Consider the following 27,686-nt stretch of genomic DNA (forward strand, 5'->3'; position numbering starts at 1 on the left):
ACCTCCAAGGATTCATATGTCTCTTTCACTCCCTCGGCATGAGCAAGAGGAACAGAAGGTTTTTTTGTTACCTTTATGCAGCAATACAGCTTTCAAACTTGCTTTGCTCGAGTTTATGAACAATGTTCACTGCTCTTGTATGTATTCGCAACCTAACTCCATCATGAGACCACTCACGCTGAACAGAAGTAAATGTTGTTTTCCAGCTTGTAATAACCTGCAAACTTTGTGTGACTATCACAAAAGTGTGAAGTTGTCGTTTTGTAGCAAATTCCACTCCTTTATTCTGGAGGAGTCCAGACAGTTCAGACTTCTCTTTTGACAATAACAGGTCCGTTACTAGATTGCCTAAATCTGATTGCCCTATAAAATGTGGCTTACCCTCTTAAAATTGGAGTTCATAACATTCATTAAAATCAACATCATCCTCCTGTTCCTCATCTGACATGTCACTGTCAGTAACAACAGATGTAGGAGGGACTGGCACTGGATTCCCTGCATCATGTGAAACTGGATTCAGAGCAAATTCACAATCAGGATAGACAATTTTTGACTCAGTCTTCTTCGAAAACCCAGCAATTTTAATCATAAAGAAGTAGCAGTCCGAGTGATGGTCTTTTGACACATGCCAAACCATAGGCACAGCAAAAGACATTTTTTTCCTTTTCCCATTCAACTATTGTGTTAGGCCAACGTAACATACCTGACAGCAGATAGAAGGTGCCCAGCTTTTATCCTGATCTCCAATTTCACATCCAAAGTAATACTTGTAAGCAAATCTCACCCTTTTAGTTAGGTTCTTGCGTTGATGACACGGGGTATATTTGCCAAAAATGTAACAAAAATTGTCTGGTTTAATAACACAGCTGCGCCTACCCATCTTTAGCTCAAAGCAGAGTCACTACAGCCAAGCTGTACTATCCAATAAGATGGTTTTGCACTAGAGACAAGCCCTTGGTCCATCTCCCCTTATATACTTATTTCTGATGTCAGCTCACTGACTTGCCCAGACGCTGCTGGAACATGCATGCCACCAGGGGGCGTGATTCAGCTGAGGCGGCAGAAGGCATAGTGGTAGCTCCAACTGTTATATTGTTCCCATGTAAAAATACATTACCCAACTACTGACCATTTGAACTGGCCTATAACTTAAAATCTGTACGTGATCATGTAAATCACGTGTTATTCCCCAGTAGAAAATTGTTGTTGTGCAGGGTAATCAGCAAGTATATACTATCAAATCACTAAATCACTTTTTAATCTTGTAAAAGTTTCTTATCATAAATATTTAGCAAAATAATGTGAATCTTGCTGAAAACCATACTTGTGAGTTTATGATGTCATCTCTATATTTTTTGTTTCAAGGTAGATGCAGCCACAGCCACTACATTCATCAACGAGGTTCATTAAACACCTTAATTAAACTGGTATGTGCTGCAGAGGGAAAGAGATTTTTGAACGCTATTTAGTATCATAGTCATGCTAATTAAATGTATTGTTTTCAAGAGTTCTAGAGGAGCCATTTATATTTTCTGATGTATATTTCAACTTCTGACCATCACAATTCTCCCATCAAAGTCAATTTGCAAATCTTACTGTTCATTACCTTTGCAAAACATAATTCTTTTTGAAAGTTGTAAACTGTGGTTTGGAATTCTATGTTGTCTCTGTGTGCGCACAATAATTCTTTTCAGCTTGCATTTGGCTCAGTAACAGAATTTTAGACTAAGGCAGGATGCATGTCTAGGAAAGTTGTCATATCTGTATACATTCTAAGTCGTATTATTTGTGCTTAAGGCAAAAATAGCAACAAAAAGAGTGTAACTCAATTAGAGTTTTTGAATTAAATGTATATGTCAGATTATGTTGTTGCCCTTCTTTGAAGTAAAACATTTCAATGATCTTAATAATTACCTCTCCATTAGAGGAAGCTGTAATGAATATTTATGTTCTTAAATAGCTCTAAAGGTGCTGTTATCTGGCAATCTTACCTGTCCTTAGTAAGTAAGTTTCTCACCTTTCAGTTGGGGGCTTTAACCAATATTACCATCAAAATAAATGGGTAGTTTAGGAAGAAGGATGTAAATGTTATTTATATATTCTAGAAAATCATGCATGTCCAATACCAGTGGTAAATAGCTATCTGTGGCAAGCCAGAAATGATTGTGTTATAAACTATATCCTTAGCATTATTGCTCACAAGCTTCTTAAAAAAACTGTAAACCCCAAGTGCAAGGATGTTGTTTTCTATTCAATAGGTTGCCTGAACTTTTACCTCAGGTTCCGTGCTGACTTTTGAAAAGGGAAAAAGAACTTAAATTGCAGGGAAAATAGGCAGTCCTATCTACAAAATGCACACTAATACATGGTTTTTAGAAAAAGAAATTTAAAGAATAAAGAAAATCCCTACTAGCTCGAGATTAAGTGTAAAAAGTAAAGTGGTAAGATGGTATTAAATATTATAATAAAAGTCAAAATTTTAGATTGGCTTGTTTGAGTTAACCTCTTTACCCCAAAGTTTACACCCTAGATATTTTCCCATCATGTCAGGATTGACAACCTAATTTCTAATTCTCTATGGAAAAGAGGCCAAAAATTCTGCACAACAAGTATGCATCCCAGCATGTGTTACTACAATAGAGATGTCAGTAGGGTCTATGTAAAGTCTGATAGATGATGATAGACGCAGACACCGAAGTCTTTTGCATACTTGACACTTTGGGCCTGATTTATTAAAGCTCTCCAAGGCTGGAGAGGATACACTTTCATCAGTGAAGTTGGGTGATCCAGCAAATGTGGAATGGATCTGGTCCAGGATTTAAAACATTTGCTAGGAAATAGCAAATGACTTTGAAGAAATCCATTTTAGGTTTGCTGGATTACCCAGGCTTCACTGATGAGTGTATTCTCTCCAGCCATGGAGAGCTTTAACAAATCAGGCTCTTTATGTTCTAGGTGTTAATACTCGTACTCAGTACCCTTCCAGTAATATATATATATATATATATATATATTCAGTCAGCTGTAAAAAAATGACAGTCATTGGACAGGTTGGACAGTCTCACCCAAATCACTTTTAGAAAACAGCATGTAAGGGAGTTCTTCTTTGCAAGTATTTGGTTAGATCTTATAACAATTAGACACTCTAAAGGTAATGTAGCTAGCAAATAAGTTCAGCTTTCACGGCCAACTGAATAAACACAGGATCAGATAGAATTTGTGCAGCCAGGAACTGGAGTCCTGGGCTTTTATGCAGTGCAGAGCAGACACCAAATCAGAAATATTCACTGACTTATAAAGATGGATGTGATGAAGAGTCACACATTTTTCTGCCTACTCATAGACAACCCAAGCTCAAATGCTACTTTTAACTTCATAGGCAGCTGTCATTATTCCTATCTTTACAGATGGTTGGCAACACTGTTAGGATGCTAAAACCAAACAAACAAATATCTAGGAACTCAAACTTAACAAACACAGCACTTAAAGTGAAACTAAAGCTACACTTTTAAAATGTGCCAGGGCTTTAGGGCAGTAAGAAATCTTTACCTGCCTGAATGCCATATCAGCTGTCAAAATTAATTGAGCTTTGCCAGCTTCCCTTGTAGAGCTGGGATTGAACAATCTCCCACACATTTGAGTAACCTTTCTGTCCCAGCCAATAAAGATAGCTGAAGATCAAAATGAGAAGGAAGATGATGGGGGTGCCAGAAACAGAACACAGACTTATATTAACCAACTGGCTATCCATGTTGTCTATAATTTGTGAATTTACAAAGGTTGGCAACACTGCTTTATGTACCCACACACTCTTTCTGTTGCTTCCCATACTTGCTCCTTTTTTTACTTTCCCTTTACTCTTTGGTCAAACTTACCCCTATGCCTAATGCTCTCCCTCCCATCTGCTGTAATATGCAAACACCAGGGAGATGAACCTTGAAACCCAGACTGGGAGACATAGCTGGACTAAACACAGTTTCAGTCTATGAGATTTATAACTGGAACTCTGACTGGGAGTGGAAAAACAGGGCCTGTGTTATGGTTGTAGGCACAGGATATCTCTTGGTCAGTGACAGCCATTACTCAAGTGAAAGTCAAGCAGTCAGCCAGTTAGATTACATTACATTAGTTTGGGAGGCGTATTACTGGCACTCTAACTGGGAGTGGAAAACACAGGGCTTATTGTGTGGTTTTAAAACCAGGACCCACTGGTAGTAGCAGCCTGCAGCCACTACTGTGAATCATGGCCTGTCAGCCACTACTCAGTCTGGGAAGCTCACTACATGGATTCTGGGAGTGGGACATCCAGGGCTTGTGGTGGAAGGCAAAAGAATGTCTCAGCCAGCTCAGACCCAGAATCACCACTCAGTAGGTATCAGCAAGCAGAAGTTCAGTTTCAGTCAGTGGGCATCACCTTCCCAAGGTTCAATTTCAGCCAACAGAACTGGTTTAGTCAAAATGCAGCATCACTAAGAAAGAGTCAGCCATCCTACCTGTCCCAGATACCGCTAAAATCCCTGTACAAACTCTTATCATCTCTTGGCTGGACTACTGTAACATCCTCCTCTCTGGTATTTCACTAACCCGACTCCCTCCTCTACAATCTATGAATGCTGCAGTCAGACTTATCCATCCTTCCCACCACTCCTTCTCTGCTGCCGTTCTTTGCAGTTCTCAACAGTGGCTTCTATTGGGATCATCCTTCCTTAAAATCAAATTCAACCCCTTGCCGCTCTCTTCTCTCCTACAGTAACCTACTAATGATTTGCTCACTAATAACCTCATCACATGCACAATTCCAACACTTTTCTAGAACTGCCCCCACTCCCTGGAACCCTCCTCCTCATTCTCTTTAGCTTGCTCATATTTCCCAATGATCACTATACTTGGTCTCTATACTTACCTGACTCAATTTCAAGATGCTTTTTTTTGAATTGTAGTAACTATAATGTATTGCACCTAATCTTGTTACATTTGCTGGACATACTTTTAGTAAGCTGAAAATCATTTAAATTATCCTTGTAACAATGGTTATTGAGAAATTAGGCAGCCTGGTTGCTCTTACCCTTATTGAAAACTGCAAATAGTTAAATAAGACAAAGCAGTTGATATATTTGCAAATATTTATCAAAGGATTATAACTGTTTTGCTATAACTGGCTATTCACCAGCATCAGTCTGTATCTAGCCAAGTCTTTGCCTACATCAGTCTGCATCTATCCAAATGTTTGCCATTATCTACCTATCTGCCTGTAATCTGTATATGACAGGCTGAGGCAGGCAAAGACTTGATTTAAAGAAGGCCAAGGTTGTCAAATACTTGGCTGGATCAAACTTGCCTCCAGCAAAGAATTTTCCTGCCTCCTTTCCACTATCAGTCCTCCTCTAGCAAAGTCATTGCCCACATCACCATTTCTCCCACCAAGCCTTTGCCATTATCAGCTTGTATCAAGCCAAATCTTTGCTACTAACCATACTGTATCAAGCCAAGTCTTCACCTGTTATAGCCTGTGTTCAGCCCCCACATTGATTTAAACATTTTTAAGGTAGGCTCTGGTATACTGTGTAAGCATATGGTATTAATGGGAAATTAGGAATGTTTTTTTCTTGTGTAAAACATTGGGTTTGCAATGTATGGTTTGTTTGTACAGTTACAAAAATGTACTATACACTGCATATTTCGTTTGATTGTTGTGCCCCCATGTGCCCACCTTGCATCCCCCTAACTTTCTGGACCAAGAGCCACCACTGCAGAAAATGTTGCTTTTTAGTCAATGGTTATGGTGCTCTGTACTGTCATGACATAAGTAAAGGCCACTTTCTTCACCACAGGCTTGTTCACACACCACTTTACTACAATGAAAGAAATAGGTGTGTTTGACAGGTCAGTCAGAGTTTGCAAAACTAAGTGGTAAATCTCTAGTGCATAATGAACTGCACAGTAATATTTACACACTGCAGAACTGCTACAGCATATGTACATATTAGGATTGTATACACAAAGAGTATAGGTAATCCAATGAAACTGCACACTATAGGCACAAGGTACAATCTCCTATTTTGTGAGTACTGTTGGACTTTTTGTTGGACTCAAAAAATGTGAGGGAGAACTTTATATTTGACAGTTTTCACTGGAAAGCAAGAATGATGAATTTTTTACATGGGGACAACTACTCTTATCACTAAACTATTCAAAGGTTGATTTTTTTTTTTATTGCCATGTTTCTGTGCCAAGAAATCTCATCAGATTTATTGTAATAATTTTGCCTATTGTGTGTAATAATTGTCAAGAGTGGGAGCAGACCTAGATGCACTGTGGCTCACACTAATAGCAATTATTATTATTATTATTATTATTAAACAGGATTTATATAGCGCCAACATATTACGCAGCACTGTACAATAAATAGGGAATGCAAATGACAGACTAATACAGACAGTGATACAGGAGGAGAGGACCCTGCCCCGAAGAGCTTACAATCTAGTAGGTGAGGGAATTTCACACACAATAGGATGGGAAATATGTAGTGGTGGTGTGTAGTGGTAGTTTCAATTGACAGAAGAAGACGGGTAGGCAAGTTTGAAAAAATGGGTTGTAAGGCTGATTTGCATATTATCAGCCTCAGTTTCCAATTTATTAGAATAATAATAACAACTGCAATTGGAAACTACCAAGAGTTTTGGTGTAGACCAAGGAAATTGTTAAATAAAAGACTTATAAGCAGATGTTAGAAGTGTAAAAACTCTCACTTGCACCGATATGATTTGTCAGCAAGTTTGCGCACCTTCCACAGTGTTAAAGAACCATATCTGCTGCTTGCAGTCCTTTGATACACACACAAGCATTTTAACAACACAGCTTTTGTAAAACTGTATGGGTTAAAAAAGGGTATACAGTATCTCATGTTATATTAACAAAGCAACGCAAAGTGAATGTGTTTGTGTCTACTTTCAATGCCTTAACCTATCATCATAGTTTGTTTCAAGGAGCCCTTTGCAAGAACAGTTTTGACCTGGGTGGTCCAGGTGACTTGGGTGACTGCTTGTGAATTGGGAAAACAGAGAAATGAAAAATGAAGGGGGTTTGGCTCAAAGAGGAAATGCGAACAGTTTAGCTTCTGCATCTTTCACCTTACACACAAAATAAAAGGAGCATTTAACCTGTCTAGCATCGCCTTTGTTAATGTGGCACTTTGACAACCAAAGTGTAATCTCACTGTTACTTTGTTACTGCATAAATAAATAGTTGGTGGTATGAATGAGTAGGTTGTACACAAGGTCTTAATACATTTTACTGAACAGACGAATACATTGAAAGAGTGATGTAATTATGAGACAAGCATCAGTAAGGTTGTATACCTACCCATAAAGATCAATATCATTCTCCCAACATCTTTAGTTGAAGACAGACAAAAGGTGACCCAGCAATTAACTAAAACAGTCATGAAAGGTTCTTGGAAAATTCTACAAACCACTGGTTGCTATCCTTTGTCTATATCAAGTTGCATAGACAAGAACTGTGGGAGTTTTCAAGAGCTGTGTCTGCTGGCTCTTGTCATTATGTATAGGCTTTATATGTAGAAGGTTTATAATTAGAAATAGTTTAGGTCCTGTTGTATTTTAATTAGTGGGTATTTATGCTTACCAAGACAACATGGATTATTACTTCAAATGATGCATAAACATACTAATTTGAAAATCCACAATGAATCTTAAATATAAATCATACACCTTAATAATAATAATAATAATAATAATTATTGTATTTTCGTTTCTGTACCAAATCATAAAAACATAATAATACTGCTTAAAATGCTAGAAGGGGAAATAAAAAAGTTTTCAGTCTTGAACTTCCTTTTAATAATCCTAAAAACATGCTGTTTTGCTTTGAATAGTTTTCCAGTTTAGGAATTTAGGAGGTATATAAATAATATCAGGAAGTTAAAAATGCTCTATAAATACATTAAACAAACTCTGTAACGATATATGTATTATTCATTTAAGAATGTAAATGGTTGGCTGTACGAAAAAAACCGGAAAGGAATAAAAAAAAAGTTTAGTACCCAAACTTTAGTATGTATATTGCTATAATAAACTTTTTTCTTATGTAACCTGCAATCTCAGTTTACTTGCAGAGATGCTACTACGTGCAATGACAAACAGAAACACAGGAAGAGCTGATACTGTGATTTGAACCAGGTTTACCCAGGGAATGTTCTTAATCTCTGAAACTTCTACAACTACTCTAATTATAATTCCACACTCCATGTGCAGTCTTTAAATATAGACAAGGATAAATTAGGCTATCAATAACAAACAATACATATGGCTACAAGGATTCATATGCAGTAAAGGTTAAATAAATGTAAACATTCTAAAAACTGCACTGTACATTCCGTCTCTCCTCTATCTGTCTGGATAATCTAACATAATTTTTAGTAATAACTATATATCTATATATGCAAATGGAGATACAAAACAATGTGGAGAAATTAGAGGTTAATTGATAACAATGTTGAAAGACTTTAAAATCTCTGACAAGTTTTGACTGATGTTATAAAAATTCTTTTGTTTTCTTTAAGTATGTATCTCATGATATTTTCAAGCCTACTTTAATCTGCCTTCCCAGAAAGCTGCTGAAGCTCCCTCCTTGTAAAGTGAGCATAAAACATGCTCATAGCTCCCTCTGATGATCACTGAGATTCACTCAACTTTCTTGTTCGTGCTTTCAGCTGCTGAGTGGTTAGATCTAATTGCTTCCAAGTGAGGTCAGCAAAAGGTATTTATCGAAAAGCATTGAACAACAACAGGCTCAACACACACACACTCACACACACACAGAAGACCCCTCTTGCGTGTTGATTTATGGAAACAATTAGGATTGTGCTGGAGTTTTTCTGGGTTGAGAAATAGTTTGCTGCTACAGAATCTCATGTTGCAAAGAGCAGGCAACAGAGATGGAATACAGGCATATCCAGCTGTTATCTTCAAGAGCAAGTAAGTTTCTTCTGCATTTTAGAGAACAACTGGTGTACTAGTTCTGTAGTTTTTATTTTACTTTTGCTTTCTGGGAGATAGGTGTTCGTTTAGCTGACAGCTGTTACCAGTTTTAGGAGGTCTTCTACGTGAATGCCTCTGGAACAGAGTGTATTAGTAGTCTAGTATTTTCTGACAGCTCAGCATGCTGCTGTCCATAAGACATGCTTCTAAAACAGTGTCTGCTCACTGTGTTTCACTATTCTGTCAATGCCTACATTTAGGAATCATTTAAGAACAATTTAACCAGTTGTTTACCATAGCTCTTAATCACTTAAACATATTAAGTATTGGGTACTCTTAAACTGCAAAGCAGATATTTTTAGGCATGTGAGATTAAAAAAGACTTGTAGAAAATAGTAGTCATCATCTAAACCCAGACACTGTACTAGCTGTCAAGCGTAATATTGCAGATGTTGGATATAAACTTTATGATGTCTTTGCAGGTCTGTTGCAATTGTATTCAAGTTTAAATGTGAATAGCCTTCAATATTACAACTTCCAAGATCACCCTATTTGGATCTTCTGAGGATACTAGAGTGACAGAAGCGCAAAAAGGCATCCAAGGTTTATGGCAAAACCACAAGATCATATATTTCAAGCCTGGAAATATCCCGAGTCATTTCTTCTGCATTAACCACATTAACAAGACAGCATTCAGGTCCTGGACCTAAAAAGAAAGATTAACTGGAGATTTACGTTTCATTATGATGTTCATGAAAACCCAGAGCACTGCACTATAATGCGCAAATGGATACTAACTTGGATCCTGCCAACTTTGCTCTACATACCATATCTTTACATTATCTTTTTACTAGGCACACTTTCACTAGCCTGTAATGACATGACTCCAGAGCAAATGGCTGCAAATGTGAACTGCTCCAGCCCTGAGCGGCATACCAGAAGTTATGATTATATGGAGGGTGGGGATGTTAGAATAAGAAAACTTTTTTGTCGAACGCAGTGGTATCTGTGGATTGATAAACGTGGTAATGTGAAGGGTACACAGGACCCAAACAACAGCTACAGTAAGTAAACGTCTCATGTTTAATTACCTATTGCTCTAAGAATGCCTGCAAATACATTGACAATGAATGAACATAATTATATAATGATACTGTGATGCTGGTCTTGATCCACCCTACATTATGTGCATAATCCAAGATAAATCAGGCTTGTGTTCTATTCCCATGGACAGACATTTGGCATTGATTTACAGATGTATCATTTTAGCCAATGTACTGCAGACTGGTTGCAATAACTTTGCTAATTCTGACTTTAAATCTGGTAACCATTAGTTAACTGCAGCTTGTGCTGATAAGTGACTCAACACAGTAAGAATATTTATATGAGTCAGAATGAAAATCTCTCCAATAGATTTCATGCTGTGTGCAATTTGTGAAAGATGTACTTGAGAAAGTGGTATGTCAGAAGGATAAAATGGTATTAAGTGAGTAGACATCTGAAAAGTCGATCAAGATGGATGTGGAAATTGACTATGGAGCTTGCTAACAATAGAATTTGAATGCAACAAGAAAAAAAAATCATATAATAGGGCAAAGTCATTCACAGTTGTTGGTGGAGAAAACAACTGCAGTAAACGAGTGCTCTGTGAGTAAAGGAAGTTGACAGGTGGATTCTAGTCTATTGCAACTGTCAGGACGAGTAATGATGCTAAATGGTTTTATTAATACTATTTTGAAGATTATGTTGTCTCCGTTAAGCCACAAATTTCCCAAAAAAAATACATTACAGAAGGATACCAAATAATGAATAGAATAGGCAAATTAGTAAAAGCACAATACATCTAAGAAGAATCACGGATTAGTTTTTATAAATAAAGAATAAGTGTAAGAAGGAACCATTAATGGCTAGTTCATACTAGTTGTTTTGTATTGTATTATAGGGATTATTCATCAGAATTACAATAATATTTTTCTGGATAGTACAATGTAGACAGGGAGGTATGTAGGTATGTGAAATTAAATGTAGGCATGTGTCTTGCAACAACTATTAGTTAATGTTTTTGTCAAACTATACCATACTATATAACACTATGATTAGGTTGAAAATTGAAAATGTAAGGATTTCTTTATGAGTCCAATAAAAATGTATGGACACAAATATACACACACAATAAACCTTTCAGAAAAACTATTTTCTAGTTAATTGATCATCCACAGTCACACTTAAAGAACCACACTAGAGAGTGTTGGTCACAAACACTGCACTGTGCACTGATAAAAGCTCAAGTTTCAGGAATAGTCCCAACAGTCATTAAATATCAGTCTATTAGATACATTCAAATCTGTGTTCCCGTAGCAATAAACATGTATGTAGGATGTGGGGTTTCTTTCAATGTTGTTTTATCGTTATTCTGATACTTGACAAGAAGGTAGAAAGGAAAAGTTATGGTTTTAAAGACATAACCAACACAAACTGTGTTACCCTACTACTCTGATTCTGCTGTCAAATTGGCATTGTTGCTTTCTTTATTCCAGGACTTGGTTGTCACAACCTGGAGCTGTTTGCCAGATGGGATTTAGTGCTAATACCAATAGACTGCAAACCATGCGGGTGTATTTGATATAATTCTAGGATCTATAGTAAAGTCTCAGCATTTAAATGAATGACATTCACAATTCATTTGTAATTGCTTCGGTCAGAAAATCTAAGCTATGTTTTAGTATTTGGAACTTTATTGAGTATGATGGTTGAGGTGGTGGAAAATTCGGAATGCTAGGATTTATGGTTATGGTAAATTGCAAACATATTTAATGACAAATTTAGACACACACAGATTATGTCATTTATATCTCTGTCAATGTTTAACCATATAACCTTACGGTGACCGTAAGTAGAAAAAATATACTTTTTGCACTTTTTGTGTAGATATTTTGTTTTCATATATACTTTTTTACCTAACTGAGGTATTTACTCCATATTAGTTGTGTTCTGACTAGACTGCTGGGTAAGATACTAATTAGTTGATGTGGTGAGAACTTAGATTTGATCTTGCTAATGAGAATTGCAATTTAGAGTAACCTGTGGGTAAAGACAATGTTTTGTGAACAAACACTAGTCCAACTCAACATTCTATTAAATGTCAACAGTCTTTGCTATCAATATACTAAGCAATATGGTATTATCCCCCACCTACTAGATTGTAAGCTCTTCGGGGCAGGGTCCTCTCCTCCTGTATCACTGTCTGTATTGGTCTGTCATTTGCAATCCCTATTTAATGTACAGCGCTGCGTAATATGTTGGCGCTATATAAATCCTGTTTAATAATAATAATGTATGTATTACAATTCTACTTCAATACCAGTCTGAAAGCTATTCTCAAAGGTATGTGCTTATTTATTACCACTGACAATGGAAACAAGTGACTGGGATATGTGTTAAGATCTGAAGGTTAGGTGCCTAAGGCAAAGATATCCTTTAAACCTTAAAAGTGCTTAATAGGTGACCTAATTAAAAGCTTCAGACAGAATCTCCTTGTAATTAATTTCTAATTGTGCTCTTTTACGATGCCTGTAAGTAAAGAAGAGTGACAAAAAGAGGTAGCATAACTTATGGATTTTGTAACTTCAGCTTCTTTCAACCTCTTTCAAAAAAGAACAATAAGGTATACCTTTATTGCCTATCTCATTTACAAAATCACTAGTAATTTTGGTGACTTTATTCCTCTGTTTTATCTGTAAAAGTAAGTTTATTCCTACACATTGTTCTCAGTGTATACTTTACCTGCTTTTGTTCCTACTTAAAGTACATTGGATCATATTTTTATTTAGAGGTTTTTTTGTTTAAAAAAAAACAAAGCTCGCTTTGAGTTAAACTCTTTTTTTCTTAGGTGTACTATTGTTTAAATAATAATCAGTACCTTTATATGCTACCAACCTAACTAATACCAACCTTTGGTACAGTTTAGCCTATCCTTGTTTTTGCCCATTAGCAACTAAAAATGATCAGTCAGCCATTGGCCAGTTATTGACTATTCTTTAATCCTACAATGGACACTTACTTGGTGACATTATGGGAGTTCAACATCAACTCAGAAAACTGGGGAATGTATGTCTTCATTCCTAAAAGTTACCAAGCACTTGAAGGGCAAAATCAATAACATTCACAGTTATTTCCAAATTTGTTGGAAAATCTAACACACTGATCAGTGATTGTTCCCTTTGGTCACCGAAGCTGAAAAAGTCCTTTCATAGAATATACATGGATACAAAGCTCAATGAAAAGCTTGCAGAAAATCTGGCCAACATGTGAATTGGATATCAACACTGGTCATTCTCGGTACAAAATGGGCCAAGCCTAAGAGAGAGGGGGGGTCAAAAACAGATAAATACAGATAGATCAAAACTTTGTGGAATGGCCCACTGGCAGTATTTTTACTGGTGCAGGATGTCAAATTGGGCATATCAACGTGCATAGCCCCTAGATCAAGCATATCGAATTGCAGTTTTAGTTGGAACACAATGCAACTTATCAAATGATGGTTATAATATGTCAAATAGCATTTGACCAAAATCAAACAGAATCATATTCTGAAAATAGAGCACTGATCTTGAAAAAAATAAAGAGATACAGTAACTACAACCACACTGGAGAATAGTCTTCTTGTTTTATAATTTAAAATAAAAAAATCTCATAATAAACAGTTTCTAATATTTAAGAAATGCACATTTTCCTTTTTTTATCCAGAACTTTAATAAATACGCACCTAAATTCTTAATAGGAAAATGAGGAATTTACTGACATATTTTTATCAAGTTTACTAAGGGTTGGCCATGAGGAGCTCTTACTTCCAAGTATTTAAATATGTTTTGCTTTGTAGTTATCAGCCAGCAAGATATTTCTTGACAAACTCCACAATATTTCTGGGTGTTCTGTTCAATTTAACCCTAAATTACTTAATGTTGATTCAGAAAAACGAAATTAAAAAAAAAAGTAGCTGAATTATTTAATAAATCTGAAAACAAAAACTAACAGAATACATCTTTAATGAATAGGATAAGTAATCAATCACCCATAAAACTAATATTTACCGTGTAAAATTTAATGATTCGGGAGCAAAAAACCAGTCCATCATACAAAACAACTTTTAAAAGCAACAAACCATTACGTTAATCTGCTTACAGGTCAGAAAGATTTTAGTGGTTTAACTTTTTTGCAAATGAACATGTAAATACAAAATGTTGGTGGCTGGCCTAGTGTATTCTTACTTGAACCCACGTGTGTATAAAAGGCTCAGAAACATAATTACTATCTTTTAGTGATTGTTCATGAACAGGTTTAATTCAAAATAAACATATGCATTTGACATGTTAAGTGTAATGAAAACCATCTGAAATACTGACGAACATACACACAAAATAACTCATTAGCAAAGGGCTGCTTGCTGTGTCAGGAAGAGGTTTCAGGAAGGGTCTTTATGACAGAAGCACAGAAGAAATCTAGGCACGGCAGGAACATCAATCTAAGAAAAGCAGCCACACAGAAGAGCAGGTACAATAACTGGGGAAACATAAAGGACTATACAACAATAGCAGCTAAAGGTAAATATCTCTCACTTGGATGCAGAGACCAGACATATCTTTTCTTTGGCAGAGTCATCAAAAATATGGATGGACTCAAAATTTTGCCCACCTAAAGAACTTTTCACAGACAAACAGAACAGAATGCCTTGACATAGCAGACAGACTGGAAAAGACAGAGTTGTGACCAGGAGGAACATACAGACAGGATCAGAAGCTGGAAGCAATACTGACAAACAAACAGGAACAGAAGCCACACTCAAAATAGGTCACATCAAAATATAAAGGACCTATGAGCCTGGCCCAAATGTCAAAGCAAAAGATAAAATGGAAGAATCAGAACACAATAACGTAGACAAATGTCCCTATATTGGGAGTGTTCAAAAAGCCAAAAACACAAAATAAGTGAGCCACAGGTAAAGACAGACTGACAAAAGAGTACTGACCTGAAAAACCTACAGACCTGAAACAATACCGGGGACCACAAAGCAAACCTGTGTACCTACAATACTAATTGTTAACCACAGTTAATGCTTTATTGATGGTGTAACACAAAAGTATGCACTGTGTTATGGGTATTCCACGTTGCAAAAAAATCTGCATTTAAATTGAAAATTGAGCTATGGTTAACTCTCTGTATTTAGTTGACATACTGCATTTAATTTTTGTAAGGCATATACAATATAACCTTTGGCTTTTATTTTAAATAATACCCAATTTTTGTTATAAAAGAGCTCTAAATGACGCACAGAATATTTTCACAGACAACTGCAGCAAGGTTTGAGATGCCTACAATGAACATGTCAAGTTAGAGTAAAACCTAGACATATTCTTTGGAATTTCCCATGCAGCAACATCAAAAAAACTTTTGTTGTATTTCTAAGCAGCACTTTCATTTCAAGCCTGATTGCAGCTTTCAGGAGTTTAGCAACTCAGTATAAAGATAATTTTAGATAATTTAAGTAGATGAAAATGTATTTTTTGGTGTTTGAAGTAATGCAAACAACACTAAGGGGGTTTTAAATAATTGCTTGAAGTTCTTCTTTTACATTTTAATCTGCTATTGTTAGTACGTTTTAAAACATGTTCATTTTAAAAAGCAACTTTATCAGGCACATAAAGTTCCAGATTAAACATATTATAAACAAAGCCTGACCAAAAATAAAACTAGAGGTATAGATCTGAGAGTTTCTTTTTGTATACTCTATGCCTTTAGACTGGCATAATATTTATCAGTGCTGCCTGACTTTGTTTACAGGGAAACATCTGGATTTATATGCACCTGAACTAATTTTCAAGCAAGCAGCATATGATAAATGAAGCCTTGCAAAATTACCTAAATTCTGACGTCTTGATATAATTAGAAAAGAGCTAACTTTTTAAACTGACTGACATTATGCAGTAATTTAATAAAGGAACAGAGGCTAGAAAAGTGAATGCTCACTTCGGAAAGTGTACGTGTTCACTTTGGAGAGTGATATGCACTTAATAACTTTAAATTAATTTTTTTGTCCTTTCGAAGGGGATGTTAAAACCGCTGTTAGCCATTGTTAGCCATTGCTGAAGTATCTCTTTACTTCTTGTCCTATAGAGACTTTCTTTACAGTTTATGGGAGTCATAAAAAAAGTGCATCCACTGTAGGAGGTTGATTTTACCCTCAATTTCAATCCTTGTGTCATTGGACCCAGGACAATTAGAGTGAAATTTCATTAAGGAAAGACTGTAATATAAACCTGTCAGTGGTTACATCTCTTTCTGCATTTTTTTCTAATATTAAAAAAAGAAAGTTTTGCCTTTAGTTATATTTTAAAATACCCAATCATGTATGAGATTATTGTACAGATAGAGAACTTTTCCTAGCATTTATTTGCATAAAGGAACACAGAAACAACATGGGATAACACCTAGTCAATTGAACTTCTGGGATATAAACTGTTCAGCTAGGAAGCATAGATGATTGTGAATCGATTTCAAGTGCTTTTGTGCCAATAAAAGCAACAAGACATGGACAGAAGGGGCAACAGCAACCCAACACCAAAGTGGCAATGCTTTTACTACAGATCACTTCTTTGTCCTTATTCTTCTTGACTAATTTTACTTCCGTCTTTAATTTTGTTCAGTTTGCACAGGTAGTCCAGATCCTTCTGGATGTCAATTGCAAATGTGCTGTCACAAGAGAGTTTGCTGTATCACCCAGTACAGTCTCAAATGCAGGGAGGAGATACTAGGAGATGCATATTTACAGGAGCAAAGCTGGACAGGGCCATATAAGGGCACCAATTTAGCAGTCTTTGGGTGAGTAACAGGAGGAGCACTGCCAGAGCCCTAAAGGTAGACCTCCAGTGTGCCTGGTCATTTGCATGTTTTTGACCAAACTGTCAGAAACAGACTACAAAAAGTGGCAGATGAGTTCAATGCCCTGTAATAGAACCAGTGTTCACAGCCTGGCCCCATGCTGTATGACTGGATTTTGCCAGGAAACACCAGAATTGGCAGGTTAGCTGTTGTCACATTCACATTCAGTTGAGAGCTGGGTCACACTAAGTACATGTAAGATATAAAGTGTCTTGGACATCATAACAAACATTATACTGGCTGCAATATCATCCAGCAGGCATGTGTCAGTGGATCAGTGATGGTCTGGTTTGAGTATATCCTTGATGCGCCCCATGGATTTCCATATGCTAGTCAATGGTACCCTGACTGCTTTTAGGCATCGGGATGCAATTTTTAGATCCAATGTATGACCTTTAGTTGGTGCAATGGGGCCTGAGCTCTTACTGGTGCATGACAATTATTATTGTTATTAATATTATTAAACAGGATTTATATAGCACCAACATATTACGCAGTGCTGTACAATAAATAGCCTAGTCCCATGTGGATGGAGTGTGTAGCTCCTGGATGACAAAGGCATTGATTTTCCCCAGACCTGAATCTTATACAGGCCATTTGGGACATTATACATCTATGCATCTGACTTCCTAGAGTTCCTAACACAAACCTAACCTAAGACTGCCTAGGAGCTCACTGATCCAGGTAAAGGAGGAGATTTTCGTTCCCAATGAATTACACCACCTATATCAATAAAGATTTTCAACTTGAATATTTCATTCATTGAGATCTGATATGTGATTACAGTGTCCCCTTCATTTTTTTGACTAGTGATTACTAGACTTTTTGCTGCAAGGTGACACCGGGTCATGGCCCTCCAAGGTCACCCCACCAGACAGAGTGCCAGTGGAAGTAGGCTTCTGTGTTTAGGCAGTGGACACTAAATATACCACAGGCAAGGCACCATTAGTATCTAAGTGAAAGATTAGGGTAGGCAGCAGACAAGAAGGTGTCGGCATCCAGGCACAATGTCAGGGTGAGGTACAGACAAGGCACAATCTAGGGAGGATCTTAAACTCTAAGTGGCTGGTGCAAAGTAAGAGCAACAAGCACTAGCACTAGCACAACAGAGGCTTATATAACCCCTGGCCCTTTAAGTTGGCCCCACCTACCGGCATGACATTCATTCAGGCTGAAGTGCCCATCTGCATGTGCCACTGCCATACCTGTCAGGGCAAATCAAGGAGCAAAGGTCGTGCTGTGCATGGGATCAGGTAAGGTGACAAGAATATTTGTGGTTGCCTATTTTTAGAAAAAACAAAGGTAGTTATTGTTACCTGTCTTTTCAGTAACAATAAAGTATTTCCCCCATACTGACCCTTATTTGAAGAGATCACTGGCGGAGGTTTTGCACAGAAGTATTCCTGCAGATCAGAATATGTTTACAGATTAACCAAATTTCTATTTAAAAACACCTTTAAAAAAGGACCATTAAAAAACAAAAATTGAGCCATATATGTATGTGGCTTTATGAGGCTATAAAAAGAAAGGAAAGAAAAAAGAAATAACTTCAAAACAGTTTAAAATTTTTGGCGTTTAGTAATTTTTAGTTTTTTGATTTTTAGTGTTTCTTATGCCCTTTTTTGCTTGAGAATTCTCCGTTTACGTCCTAGATCAATTATCTAGGTCAGCCAGACACCACATACCATTTGCTGCATACCATTAATGACTTTGATTTTAGAAACCGTGGACTAGATGCCTCCATAATCGTCCATATGAAAAAAGTCCTAGGTCTTTCCTTTTTCAATTTCATATCTTTTGCTTTATTATTTTGTTTTTATATATTACCAAAAGTGTTTTCTTTAGAGTTACTAACAGCATTGCAGTTTTGTCCTTTTGTCACTTTTAGACTACTGCAGTTCTGTGGAACCTAGGTGGGTTCCTCTAAAGATTGTTAGGGGTTCCTCTAGCAATGAGCAATTTGTGATTCCCAGGTCAGTTAAAGTGACTCCAATGATCTTTTTGGCTATCTGTAAGGATGGCATGCTTCCCATGACCTAGCTGTGTGAATGGCTTTCTTCCCCACTAACTACTATGCTAATGTAAGTTAAGCTGTGATTTAGTAATTAGAGAAGGGGTTCCCTGTAGACCTTAAAGTTGTTATGAGGGTTTCTCCATCTTAAAAAAGTTAATACAGGCTGGTCTACTACAATCAGGTTGTTTGACATTCAATTATAAAATGTATGTATGTGAGTGGGTGTGTATATATGTGTATATAAAGGGATTCTTAACATTAGCTGAAATAAAACACCAATCTTGTCATGACACTATGTAACTCAGATTGTTGTCAAAGAATACAAATCAAGGCATACAAAAGGTACTGTAAAAGTATAGGTTCCTGCGAGGTGTCTCATGCTATTACTTTACGTCAATTATTACAGAGATTTCCAGACATTTTATTTGTATTTGGGCTGGGGAGTGATGAGAACTTAGCATGTTGTCAGTTCCTGGCTACGATTTTAATGCCTACTTTTTGTCTTCCTTTGTTTGCAAGGGAGGGACATAGCAAGTATGGGATAATTGTATTTCATGATGCTTCAGGCAAGGCAGCTTTTGTAAATGTTACCCTTCCTCATGGGATCAAAAGATCATGAAAAATTGTAACCATTAATCATGGCATTAAGGCAATTGATATTACATCTACCTTTAAAGGTGTTTTAGGACAAGGACTTTGAAATACATTTAATAAAACATCTGCATTGTAAATTAAAGGAAACCTGAAAGTAGGCTTTCATTGCCACTGCTCTTTATAAAGTGATCCTTTGACTTTGAGTTACTTAGAATAAGTAGTACTGATTAATTCTGACTTCACTTTTTGCATACAAAATTTGAGTCTCAAAAAGGATTACCACCAGAGGATCAGCATGATAACCAGCAAACTAGCATTTTTAGAAAGAGCTCATCAACAACACTCTACATATCTCCCAGTACAGGTCTGTTTCAGATTTACATTCAATAATTGTATGCATATTTCAGACTTTTGTCGTTGGAAAGGATTGTGAAAGATTAGAAAGATGCATAAAATGATCTGAAAGATACATGAACAAGAGCTGTACATACAGCACCATTCTACTGTATAGAGAGGGGAGGAGGAAGAACAATGAAGCAGCACCCCGCTGTGCTCTCTCCCCCTCACTTTGTATTTTTATCGTTTGTGGATCCGCCAGGACAAATCCATGAACAACGTCGGACGAGCGATGTGCACATGCCAGATTCTCATCCAATACTAGACCTAAGGCGATTATAAGACGAGAATCATCTGACGTGCTTAGGTAGCCTCACACTGACAATGTCTACCAGGTTTTTACTACAAATCAGGGCCTGTTTGGAAGTTTTACCTTCACATCTTCTCCTGCTGAAAACATCAGACAGAAGTTAGGGAACTGTGACAGCAGAAAAAAAAAATCCACCAGTGGTTCTAGTATTTCCATTCTATACTAAGGAAAAATATTTATATTTCTCTTCATTTTATTGTTTGAGAGTTTTGCAGGTGTCCTAATCTTTGCCACTCTATCCAAAGAAAGTTTAAAAATGTCAGTTGCCTGACTTGAAAGCAGCCGCATGGCGATTGCTTAGCAGTGTGACCAAGTACTGATCATAATAGTTTATATATTGCGTTATAATATATATATGTATGTTAAATGGTTGTTGGCAATGCCCTTGAGGGGGCAGCAGGGATTGTAACAGCAGAGCACTAGGGTAGGTAAATGCACCAGAATATGCCTAGCACAAGCTGCTAGTTTAAAGTTCACGAAACTAAACGTATATAGTTTTACGTGTTTTACGTGAGTGTATCCTCATGGTAAAACTCACGTTATACACAATTCTTGTCATGTTTTACCCAAGTAATTTAGGTCCCTTTTTCTTACACATCTTAGGGCAAGTGCATCTCTTTGAAGTAACTAGTATATAGTTTTAGTAGAAGGTTCATTAAATTGTATGTAATTAACATTTTAAAGGAACAGTCTGACAGAATGTTACTGAATTTAGTCATTTAGAAAACAGTTGGTGTCAGATGTACTTTAGTCTTTGGGCACTTTACTTCCTGAGAACAGCAGCAGGATATCTAATTTTTGCTTCAAATGTACTAAACTAGGAGAAATGTACAATATCTTTGTGTTTGTTTCCCCTGTAAAAAAGAGGATCACTACATTATAATATATTTTGCCTGAAAGCATGCCAAAAACATAATAAAATATTAACAGACTAATTTCAGAACAGTACTTCAGAATAGATTAGTAAACCTTTCTCTATAATTACCATGCATACTTATCTAAATGATCCATTAAAAGTGATACAATTTGAACACATTGGGTCTGATTTACTGAAGTTCTCAGAGTCTGTAAAGGATACACTTTACAGTGAAGCTGTGTGATCCAGAAAATCTGGAATGGATCTGGTCCAGGATTTAAAATATTTGCTTGCAAATAAATTACTTTAATGAAATTAATTCCAGGTTTGCTGGATCACCCATCTTCACTAGTGAAAGTGTATCCTCCCCAGCCTTGGAGAGCTTTAATAAATCAGGCCCATTAAAGCAGATACTCCACTTTATTGACCTGTGTCTGTTCCGTCACAGGGCATTACCATCTTCTTCCTTCTTCTCTTCCTGGATGTAATGTTCTAATCTTGATTGGCCAGGCCAGTATGACATACCTCTAGCGAAAGCACGTGGAAGTTCATTCAGTCCCAGAAGCGCGGGGAAAGCCAGGAGTGCAGGGGAACCTGGCAACCAATTTTCAACTGAGCAATCAGGCAGATATAAATGTTTATTGCAGAAGAGACATTGCCTGCCCCTTTCTGCAATAATTCCCTTCCTGATCCAACTTTAGTTTCACTTTTTTTTGCTTCAGATTTTTTTGCCAAACCTTTTTGCAGCTGGAGAAAATAACATAGCTAAATGCTCCTGCAGCACACAGAAAATGAGTAGCCAGTGATATACCCTTTCTTGATAAAGTCAAAATACATGTATGATCCTGTAAACAAAAGTAGATCTATTCTTAAAATATGTCAATCTTGACAATATCATGAATTTGACCTTCTCCAGATTTGGACAGCTTTAATAAGGCACATTGCCTAAAGGATAAAAGTTGTGAGAATCCGTCTATTATCTGGAAGAACTTTTAAAAATGAGGAAAATACTATTAACATTATTTAAAATATCCCCAAAACCTAGGACAATAATTTTAATTCCCACTTTTATATTATTACATTACGAGTTATTGTGCGTTTAAATGATGTATTGGGCAGCACGGTGGCTCAGTGGTAAGCGCTGAGTCCCAGGTTTAAATCTCGGCTGGGACACTTTCTGCATGGAGTTTGCAGGCTCTCCCCATGTTTGCGTTGGTTTCCTCCGGGATTTCCTCCCACAAAAACATGCAGTTTGGTTTAATTTGTTCCCACCCCTAAAAAAAGAAAAATGACCTTAGAGTTTAATAAAGACATGACTATGGTAGGGACATTAAATTGTGGGGGGAGAGTTAGTGACATGACTATGGACTTTGTAAAGCGTTACGTAATATGTCGGCACTATCTAAATACTGTGTAATAATATATTGTGTACCAACATGCCATTTAGTGTTTTTTTTATTTTATTGGGAATGCTTCTGTCAAAAACAAAGTGTGAATGGGTCCTTAGAGAAAAGAAATCCCTGCACACTTCACACCCAATCGTGAGTGGTGATAGTGACAGTATTTTCGGCATTTCAAATGTTTGCTTAAACACTTTTTTGCGACTTTTTCCACTTAATGCTGTAAATTTTTTAGATCACTTATGTTGTAGCCTCTGCTGCAAAAATTGGCAGATACATCTGTTTCTCTGGTCTTGTTCATAAATCTGTTTACAAATAATGTATTGGCACAAGGGTTGTCCTGTTTCACCAACATGTCCTCCTGAGCATCCATATATAATTAGGCATACTGCACCAGGGGATTTAAAGCAAAATACACCCTGTATTCTTGCTGTATATCTGACACTTCTGTTTGTGATGTCAACCTATAAGCAGGTTTTATATCTTTTCATTATGTTTTTTTCCTGGTTTCCCGACCCCCACCTCAACCCCCGCTTCAAAAAAGAAAAACAGGAGTCACAATTCAGAATGTTAAAACCACGTGGTTACATCATTATTAAAAAATCAATGCAACAGTCTTTTTGAAATCCCTACAAGATACAAATTGTTAACCATGCTAAATATCAGTGAGGTAATTTAATTATCTTATTTAGCTAGTTTCTACCAAATTCCCACTTAAAACCAAATTTAGTGTGGGAGCCAGACTACCTTGTCTGGCTTAAAAAAATTAAGATAACATTGGTTACAGTGGGAGATAGAACGTGCACAATGATTAAGCTGGTAGATCTCTGGAGCAGTAATAACAGACAATGTAAATTTAAACACAGATGGATTTACTCGTTATGAAAATATTGGTTTTGGAACTAAAGTGAAAATGTACATTTAAACCTTAGGGTTAAACCTACATGCTCAATATTTCAGTTTAGTATTCAAAGTATGATGTTAAGGGGAACGGTTTCATTTGTTGAAAGTTTTATGGAATATAAGAAAATATGTAAAAAGAAAATAGATCAAGCAAACTCAAAATGATTAGGGTTGGCCATACAGGTCAGTTTTTTCTATTTGATAAACAAAAAAGTTTTCTTTTTCTAAATTTGATGGACCAAACTGGAACTGAAAGATTTTAGAGCAAGCTTGAAAACACTTTATCAACCGAATAGAGTCAAAATATAATGACTGATTTGCATTTTCGAACTGATACAAAAGTTATTGGTAAAAAATTACCTGCACATTAATTATGATGTGTGGCAGTATGGCTTTTCCTCAGAGGGCTATCTTCAAAGGTATATGAATTATCACTGGCACAAATGAAAGTAATGAAATAGATCACGTTTTCCAGTATTAAAAGGTGGGCAATCTGCATACAAGATGTATGATCATACAGAAGTGCAAATTGTGACTCTGATCACTACCTTGTAAAAGCCAGATTTAAACACAGAGAGCTGATTTATTAAAAGTCTTCACAATAGGCTATTATGGGTAAAACTGGGTGTTCCAGCAAAACTGGAATGAATTTCATAAAATAATTTCCTATGATTTGGAAAGAATAAACGGAAGATGAGGCCGGTAATGTGACTATAGAGAAACTAATATATGAAGAAATTGTACAGGTGATTAAAAACAAAAAAATGGCAAGGCCCCTGGAAGAGATGGTAGAGCTGATGGGCTTATAAAGTGTTTTGAAGAGCTTATGAGAAAACACATAAACCAACCAATCCGTAATATGGAGGCAACAGCAGATTCCAGAGCACTAGAAAGTAGGTATTCGCCAACCCATTTATAGAGTAAGTTTCTCATAAAGTTCTCTAGCTTCATTTATAACCAACTTGAAGAATACCTTGAGCAAATTGTTGGGAATACTAAAGTGAATTTAAACCAAACCATTTTTCATTACCATTAGTTAAGAGCATACATGTAAAATGTATTGAATACAATTAGAACCTATATAGTACATATATTGGGCCTGATTTATTAAAGCTCTCCAAGGCTGGAAAAGATGAAACACTTTCATCAGTAAAGCTGGGTGATCCAGCAAACCTGGAATGGATTTCCTAAAAGTATTTTGCTATTTGTTAATAAATGTTTTGAATCCTGGACCAAAACCATTCTAGGCCTGCTGGATCACCCTGCTTCACTGATGAAAGTGTATCCTCCCCAGCCTTGGAGAGGTTTAGTAAATCCAGCCCATTGATTTTAAACAAGTTATTGACAAAATACCAAGGAAGAAGACTCTCAAACAATTAGCAGCACTAGGCATTCCCTAGAAATTGGTAAACATAAATAAAATCACCGTTCCTGGATTTAAAGTTGGTATACAGGTTCAAGAGGTATTCAATATAAATTGCGGATTTAGACAAGGCGATGCATTTTTAGTGGTTTTGTTCAACCTTGTCTTAGAAGCTGATGATGAGAGGATTTATTTAACACTGCAACTGCTGAACTATGTGCTTTTGTAGATTACGTAGTAATCCTAAACTGTGCCAAAGTAGAGCTGGTAGAGAAACTTAAAGTACTCTCTACTGAGGCCTTAAAGTAGGGCTCACAATTATGTCAAAAACAAAATACATAGAATGTACAAGAACACAATGTATCTGCCAAGTACCGCCTAATTAATTAATAGTCAAAATTCTACCTTTGATCAAGTATATAGCTTTAAATTCCTTGGATCTAGAATTAATGAAACAAATAATTTCACTGAGGAGATAAAATCCACAGTGGTAACAAATGTTAAAATGCTTATAAACACCTCATGAAAAGTAGGTCACTTGACATAAAATAAAAATCATAATAATCATAAAATCATAATACCAGTGGTTACCTAAAGCTGTGAAACATGGAATATGTCAATCGGAGCCAAAATTAGTGTGAGGGTATTTGAGAGAAAAATGCTGTCTTGATCAATAGGCCTTTACAAGTTAAAAACAGAATGTGGAGAATAGGAATGAATCAAGAATTCGAGCAAATAATGGATGGAGCAAACACAGGTTTTTAAGAGCTTGAAAAATAGCATTTGGAAGGTATGAATGAAAACAGGACAGAGAAAAGAATAGTACATTGCAGACCAGATGGACAGAGAGCACAGAGAAAAACCACAAAGAAGTGGTTGGATGATGTACAGTATATTAGAAAAATGGGAATAAGAAATTATCATCAGAATTGAATAGTATTGCGAAGCAAGCCAAGATCCACAAAGGACTGTAGCATAGAAGAAGAAATGTGGTAGTATGATTAATTGAATTACATTAGATGATCATCATTTATATCAAACACCCCAATCAATTATTTTAATAATATGTAGCAGGTTTAAGTCCTTACAAGTTGTCTCTAAAGCTGCGTACACACGGCAAATTTTTCTCGCCGGAAAGGATCTTTCACGATCCTTTCCAACGAGAAAAATTGCAGGTGTGTACGCAGCTTAAGGGCTGGAGCACAAAACACAATTTTCATTGGAAGGTAAGGATTGGATCTAAAGTGAACCTGAAGGAAATTCAGCAGCTAACTGATTGTGAAAGACTATTGTTTGGGCTGTAATAACTTGCTAATAGACTGGATGTAATGTTAAAGATGAATTTAAAGTACAAGAGTTTTATCATCTGTATGAATGATTGAATACATTAAATTTGACTTATAATCACTTTCTATTCAACAAAAACTAATTGAAAATTTAAAGTAAGGGTAAAAACTAATGGAAAACTAATGGCAATTAATACAGATTACCTACCAGATGATCAATGGTTATGGTTAGCTAAGTGCAACCAGACCTCAATGAATTATTATTATAATTATTATTAAATATTTGATTGCACTATTATGTGACAACTGAGTTTATGGTTTACAAATGTTGGGAATAAAAACAAGCATGTATCATGTATCATGTATTTTATTGCAATTAGAGCTGGCAGAGCCAATAACCGAGAAGGATTTGGATGTTCTGGTAGATTTTTGACATAATAATAGAATGTAATTCTAAAGGAGTTTTGAAGGCAAGATAAATACTTTTTACTTGTGTCGTGTATAGAATCCAAATAATATATCATATGCCAGTACAAAGCTAATAAAACCTAATTGGGAAAATGTGGACCAGATTTAGGCACAGATAAACTAAAAAAAAATCATATTGTGGAACTGGAGATAGTAGAGAAAAAGGCAACAAAACTGGTAAAAGGCATTTATTCTTGCTTGAGAAGAGACCTTTAAGGGACGATATAAACACCATGTATAAATATATAATTTGTCTATAATGAAAACTTGCTGCAAAGTTATGCTTTTTAAGGTCATAACAAAGAACAGAGGACACTCTGCATCTGGAGGATGAAAGAAGAGCTATAAAAATGTGTAAAAGTTTCTCTTAGTAACTAGTTCTAGCCAAATCAGTAGATTGATTATAAAATTATAGGAATAAAACTCAGTATTACCTTTTATTTATTAGCACCAAGGACACCAGGACAGTTATAGTGGTATAGCATTCTGAATATGCAGGCATTTACTGTATTTATTTATTCTTTCCTGTTGGTTATTCTTGATGATGATGTGTCTTTTTTTATTCTAAATAGTTAACTAGTTTACATACCTTGCTGTATGGCACCAGTCTGCTCCTATGTCTTTTCATTATTCTTGTGATCTCAGAATCCATGCTTTTCAAAGAGGAGATTCACAAACCCTAAAAAACTCATTACAGGTTTGTTCTTGCTGTGCCTGACACACAGTCTGATGTAAAAAATGTAAGTGCCTAAAAGTTTCTTCCAGCTTGCAATGAGATTCACAGCTGCATTGAAAGTGTAAATGTGTTTGTTATCCAGAAAGCTAAAAGGGAAGCTTACTAAGCAGGTTAAAAAAAAGTATAGTCTTAATGAACTTCTGAGGCGCTCTCTGGATTGTACTTGCAGCGGCTGCAACTTTTAATTAAAAGTGCAAATATAGTAGAAATACTGGCTATAAACACACACATGAAATACCTCTTGCAGGCAAAATTAGGGCCACAATATTGAAATACACAGAAACTTAGGCATTGGAGACTGGCACATGAGGGGCAGCCTCACACAAGCAGAACAGAACTAACCCTGGCTAATTTCTGGAGAAATACCAGACAAGGCTAACCTGCCATATAGCTTTGTGATCCATTAAAATTGTGCAGATGTCCTAA

At 36.2% G+C, this 27,686-nt stretch overlaps 2 protein-coding genes across 3 annotated transcripts in view; one reads left to right on the forward strand and one right to left on the reverse strand.

Annotated features, from left to right (window-relative positions):
- Window positions 1-27,686, reverse strand: part of FAM227B (family with sequence similarity 227 member B) — a gene marked incomplete at its 5' end in the record, with an annotated part of 149,187 nt that overhangs the window by 88,953 nt on the left and 32,548 nt on the right.
- The window catches only part of FGF7 (fibroblast growth factor 7), a 36,530-nt gene continuing 17,554 nt past the window's right edge, over window positions 8,711-27,686 (forward strand). The window contains exons 1-2 of one of the 2 annotated variants that reach the window (XM_072402409.1): window positions 8,711-8,778; window positions 9,482-10,063. In XM_072402409.1, the coding sequence (XP_072258510.1) occupies window positions 9,778-10,063 (286 nt within the window). In that variant the 5' untranslated portion in view covers window positions 8,711-8,778; window positions 9,482-9,777. Of the gene's footprint in view, window positions 8,779-8,800; window positions 8,997-9,481; window positions 10,064-27,686 lie in introns of those variants that run through there. The other variant, XM_072402408.1, reaches the window with a different exon arrangement.

Source organism: Pyxicephalus adspersus, chromosome 2, assembly GCF_032062135.1.
Source record: "Pyxicephalus adspersus chromosome 2, UCB_Pads_2.0, whole genome shotgun sequence".
Classification (NCBI taxonomy): Eukaryota; Metazoa; Chordata; class Amphibia; order Anura; family Pyxicephalidae; genus Pyxicephalus; species Pyxicephalus adspersus.